This window comes from Oncorhynchus masou, chromosome 5 (genome assembly GCF_036934945.1).
Source record: "Oncorhynchus masou masou isolate Uvic2021 chromosome 5, UVic_Omas_1.1, whole genome shotgun sequence".
In the NCBI taxonomy this organism is placed as follows: Eukaryota; Metazoa; Chordata; class Actinopteri; order Salmoniformes; family Salmonidae; genus Oncorhynchus; species Oncorhynchus masou.
The window spans coordinates 28,249,782-28,255,781 of NC_088216.1; the positions used below are offsets into that span (position 1 = coordinate 28,249,782).

At 44.3% G+C, this 6,000-nt stretch overlaps 1 protein-coding gene across 3 annotated transcripts in view; it reads right to left on the reverse strand.

The window, feature by feature from the left end:
- Positions 1-5,486, reverse strand: part of LOC135539254 (E3 ubiquitin-protein ligase SMURF2-like) — an 82,900-nt gene extending 77,414 nt beyond the window's left edge. For all 3 annotated transcript variants that reach the window (XM_064965097.1, XM_064965089.1, XM_064965084.1), the window contains exon 1: positions 5,061-5,486. In XM_064965097.1, the coding sequence (XP_064821169.1) occupies positions 5,061-5,112 (52 nt within the window). In that variant the 5' untranslated portion in view covers positions 5,113-5,486. The remainder of the gene's footprint in view (positions 1-5,060) is intronic.
- Between the last annotated feature and the right edge of the window lie 514 nt (positions 5,487-6,000).

The following is a 6,000-nucleotide window of genomic DNA, read 5'->3' on the forward strand; positions in this document are numbered from 1 at the left end:
GCTTTGGATAACAGCGTCTGCTAAATGGCCTATTACAAGGGCCATGCACACAGACTACACTATTCGGCTATAGACTACACCGTTCAGACAGGGGTTTATTTAATGCAGATAGCAGTAACTTAAAAGGTCCTGAGTTAACTGACCATAGCCGGAGCCCACACACTCAAATAGACCTGCTCACTATATCACTCCCACAATGGCACTTCATTCACAGGTTAGAAAGACTGGCTCTGGTCTCACCCACACTCCTACTCTGACTGACATTCCTGGGGTTACTGATAAACTAGAGCAGGGGCATCAAACACATCGTTACCCCCGGGGGCCACATTCAGTCTTGAACGAGTTCAGGAGGGCTGCACTGAAAAGTGATTATATTTCCTTGCCGGCAAAAATCGGCAAAATAATTGTTCTCTATGCATCGCTTTTGGAATTTCCGATGCTCCCTGACTGTCTACCGATTGTTAGCGAGCTGGACAGTCAAGAAAATGTATGAAAATAGGTTGAATATCATTTCTGCCCAGTTTCGATTTGGTTTAAGTCATTTGAAAGTATATCGAGTTAGTTTCCCCCCCGACAATTTAGTACTTTCTTACTCAACCCCCCGCCGGTCGTATCCTGCCCGCCGGCCGTATGTTTGACACCCTGACCTAGACATCCGGAGTCTAGATCCTGGGTTGTCAATCACTGCAGCTAGGAGGATTCATGATCTACAATATCATACAGGCATAATAGTGAGTGAGTCATCTGATGATTACCTCAAGGAAACAGTCAAGATTGATGATGACTGAGCTTTTGACAGGAGCCTTCAGAAAACTGAAGTTGACCTTCAGGTCATTCTCTATTAAACCTTACCGATTCTCCATTCCTCTGTTACTCCTGTAGCTTGTATGTATGAAGCAGACAGAGGCAACATGAAAAGACAACCTTGACTGAGGAAAGACCCGGGTAGGAAAAAAAAACAGAACAGAGACGGCAGGCCACCCAGATGGGCTTCGCTTCAGTAGGCTACAATGAGTGTGAAATGTTTGAGCAGGCACACACACACACACACACACACACACACACACACACACACACACTCCCCCCTCCGCTAGACACTTATCACACAGAAGGGTTGTCATAGAGGGAATGTTGTACTGATGTACAGAAAACTGAGTGACAGCTCATAGAACAAACATGTAAAAGAACAGCGAGAGGAGAGAGAGAAAAATAAAGCCAACTGCATGCAGTATGGAAAGGAGCATGTAGGCTGGTTGTGGTACCCTTGTGTTGTGGTTGTGGTACCCTTCTGGTAGTACCTTTGTGTCTTATAGAAAGGCATCAAGCCCCACATTTCAAGGCAGTGAACCGCAATACAGTCAATTCACCTGACTCTCCTCCCATTGATATTCAACAGGAGAGGCAAGGCAACACTGAGAAGCCTTTTCATTCCAACACAGAAACTTAGAGATTGCTGCAATAGATTTCTGACAAAGCCTATTGATTGCGCTTTAAAAAGGGTCAGACCGCTCTGCAGAGCTGGGCGGGCGGAGAGATCCGCGTGGCCAAATTAAGCCTCTGTCTGGACGGATGCGGTGCTGTCTTATTTACAAATGTTTTAGCGAATCCCCACCAAAAAATGATCTAATTTGCTAATCAATATGGCTGCTAGGCTAAAACGTATTTGCAGCGGCCTTCACCTTGCGCGCAGATCTAGTTTGACCTGGGGAAATGGGTTTCACGCGGCGGTATACAACTAGCCAACACCAAGTGACAACAATAACACATGGGCGTGGTCTCTTCTCACTGTGTCGATTTAGATTAATAGCAAACGAATGCCTCTAATCTGCTTTCATTCAAAACATCTGGCCCAGTCTGCTAGACTGTGTAAACCAGCATTAACTTAATCCAGCTAGGGGGGTGGGTGGGACAGGACAGCGCTGAGGGTAGTAAAACCAGCTCCCAATGCCATTTCAATTGTCTTGTTGGTGTCCCTTTACCACATGTAGGTTATCCTTCACAAAACACAATCAAATACATTTCCTTCATTTTAGGGGCAGAAGTCAACAGGGCTCCTAATTTAGCTCGGCATCACGTGCGGACGATACATCCTGCAGAAGAGTGTGTGTTTTCCCTTTGAGGACACACACAGGGTCGATTTCCTGACCACTGACAATGAATGCTGAGACAGTGACCCCTGCTAACTTTCCAAAAATGCATTCTCTCCCCACCGGCTAATGATCGGCCTAGGAAGGATGGAGGCGGGGCCTTTATCTTAAAATCGCCAGCTTCCTGGCTTTTCCCCACTTGCACACACTCAACTCCTCCAGGGTCTCTTCCCTTAATGCTAAAGAGACTCAACAGTCTAAAGTGGCTTCCTCATCTGCACTGACCTTCAGTCATGTGATAGTAGGTATCTACTTGTAACACAAGCATTTCGCTACACTCGCATTAACATCTGCTAACCATGTGTATGTGACAAATAACATTTGATTTGATTTTGATTTGATTTATCTAATATGTTACATGAATCTAAGTGGGCTAGGCTAATAGCTTTCACCAGACAATTTGTGTCACATCGGTACAGGAGGAAAAGAGGCCTAGATGGTGAGCTGAGATGCACCAGCTGTGATTGCAGACTGTGCTGCATAAGAGTGGATCTGAAACAATTCTTCCAGGCTGGTATTATATGCTCACGGTGCCAACTGGAGGCGAAGGAGAAAATGGAGTTAGAATAGCTAGCCATTTAGTAGTTAGCTCACAGCAGCAGGCAGTGTTATGGACAGACTAGATGCTAGCAGTGCGAACAGAAGCAATTGTCACCTTCCCGTAGTGTTGGGAATAGCGGCTTAGCGCCAGACTGTTCTATTTACTGCTTGGCAACGGTATTCCATTCAAAGCGGCAGGTGACTTCATCAGACAGCGACTGACGGAAAAAGCCCAGTGAGCAAACAATAACAGGACCGGTTCACACTAAACAATCCATCAATCCTGATCTGGGACCAGCAGTCGGGTGCCAAAGACTGTGGCTGGTGGAAAACAGTGCAGAAAAACACCCCAGCGTCTCCCCTCACAGACTAGCACTGATCTTAGATGTCTGTGGAATGCGACCTAACCACTAGGGCCTTGATTAGCCCTAGCTATTCCTTGAGCGAAATTGCATCTGAGACGAGAGGAAATGGTAAATAAATTGCAAGGCAAAGCTGCAACTACTGACAGTTTGAATGTTGCTTCTAAATGGCAAACGCACAGACAAATGGCCTGAGAATACCTTCAGGCGTCTCCCAGACTGCTGGTAGCAGACACAGTAGTTTATTGACAATTACATTACGATTAGACAATAATGGCGGCTCAGTTCTAAATAGACTCTATAGACCCAAGGAAGATATAAGTGCTTAAGAGTAACCCAGCGAGCTCTACTGTCTGCAGCCCATCTGTTGCCCTATCCTAAATGACCACAGAGCAGACACACAGACCAGGGCAGAGGCCAGTCTACAACACACACACACTTGTGCAACATCAAAATGTGTGGTGGTATTCCCCAGTTTGAGAGGAGCAGTGGTTTGAAGCGTTCTTCCCCTCCTCCGTGGTGTGAACGAGACAGAGGATGTTCCTACGATCTAGAGAGACTCACGGTTCCTCTGTTTCACATTCCTGGGATTCTGAGTGAAGACCACTGCAGCAGCCCATTTAAAACCATTTCCCAAATGGAAATAAAAACAGAGACCCAGGCCTTCACTGCACTAAGAGAGATTATTTTTTATCATCATTGCAGGACGCCTCATTATTGAAGAAGAGCCTTGGCTTACTGTATCATAGAGGTCATTGGCAAAATATAAATGTACAGCCTTTTAGAAAGGTCAAACTAAGTAAACACTTTCAAAGTAATGGAATATTCCAAACAACCAGACAACTCTTGCCGGACCGCGAGGAACTCTTGTTCACTCAGTGCTTTTATCCGGCTAGTACATTACAATATTAAATATTTAATTTGGCTGGTCCCAGAAGATAGAGGGGTCTGGAAATCGATCTGATCATGAAGAAACATGAAACGCTGGGCATGCCATCGCCTCCTCTCCCCAGTCAAAACACTGCTTTCTCAAGTAAACAGAAAACGTTTGGGTTGTAAGAAACTGAATGGGACTGAAAGTAAAAGGGGCTCATGCTGGCTTCTTTCCCTAAGGAATAGTGTCTTAAAGGGGGATGCACTACAAGCTGAAGTTATGTAGAGGTGTTCATTACCAACACAAATCAAAGTACTGATGGAAAATCTTGAAACACTAGTGCAGTAAACAATGGAAATATTAGCTACAAATGCAAACTATTTGGAACAGGCTTGCTGGTCTAAATAAATACTACATTTGGTAATGGTGCGTCAGTCTGCAGAGCTCTGGCTACTATGGGCAGTCTCTGCACACTCGGGCGGCAGGTAGCCTAGCGGTTAAGAGCTTTGGGCCAGTAACCGAAAAGTCGCTAGTTCGAATCACAGCGCAGATTGTTGAAAATATGTCGATGCCTTGAGCAAGGCATTTGACCATAATTGATCATGTAAATCGCTCCTGAATGACTAAAATGTGTAACTATGTATAATAATATCACTGATAAATTAATAACACTGTAATTCAGATTGTAGGACAACACATGCAAGAAGTGATGAAGGGTGGGCAAACAACCGTTGCAAGTTGTAACTAATTAATGCAGCCATTGTGATAACCCCAAATCTGTTGTCTTTTTTTAATTGGAGAGTTCGCTAGCTAGCTAACAGTAAACCAACGTTATTCACGACTATGTCAGTTAACTAGCTAACTGGCTAGCTAGGTAAACTAACGTTGGCTAGTATTACAAACTGAAAAAATAAACATTTACTTGTTAGAAAAACAGTATACCTTATTCGAAGCGTAGCTAACGACATTTGATCAGTGTGTTAGTAAATATAATATGGCGTTGTTGTGAATAAGAGTGGAAACATTCACGCAGAAAACTAGCCAACTACTATAGCTAACTAGTAACGTTAGCTTGATAGCGCCATTAGCTAACAAGCAAGTGAAGCTAGAGACAGCGAGAGGGTTTTACATTCTTACCTGTCAACCGCAGTTTCACTGGGCCATTTCTCCTAACTCCTTGATTAGACATGCCCGTTTGTGTTCCAGCTTGACGTGGGGTTATCAAAAATATGTATAATACATGTGTCTAGCTATTTCACAAAAATGAATTCCTATTTAACTCCTATGGCTATGGCAGTTTCACAGTGAATGAAGAATGGAGTCACGGCACAGTGGCCCGGATGAGCACAGCTCTAGTGCTATACACCACCGTCCCGAGCACATACTCCTAAAAAAAACTAAAATAAAAGGCTAATTTCCAATAAACCAGGATCTCCTCCCGAAAGAAACGGTGCTATATGAAGTCCAAGGCTGCTTCAAAAGCCAAGGGTGAGCTCCTCTCCCGCTGGGGGTGGCATTTCTGCTTGAAGTGGTGGTAGCTGAAATTTCCAAGCAGAGATGTCTTGCTGGTCTCAATTTTTGGATAGTGACCCTCCCCTCTAGTGACATCACTCACAAGGTTAAAGCACAAGCACTAAATTGATGTACAATGTTAATTTAAATGAGAGGAAATTATTGGACATATGTAAGCTTGTTTATGTTGTGTTCGTCAATGTGGTACTGGTAGGCACCCACAGCCTCTGTCACTGAGGACTGCCTGACTAGACTGATCTAAGGTCAGTTTTATGTTTCACCCGTCCTCATGGTTATGAATAGGTTTGTGGAGCCAGTGGAGGGTAAGCTGATCCTACACTTGTGTGTTCACAAAAGCATTGTCTGGACCTTTATGGCACAGGACTGTGGACATCCCCCACTTTCTGTTCGTTTCCCTTGAACCACTACATTACCAAACATAGCACAAGTATGCAGCACTAACTGGAGAGACCTAACTGGAGAGAAGGGGGCTGATATGTAGTAGACTACATCAGTGTTTCTCAATCAGGTATAGTAAAAACTACACCTCATACTATACCTCATT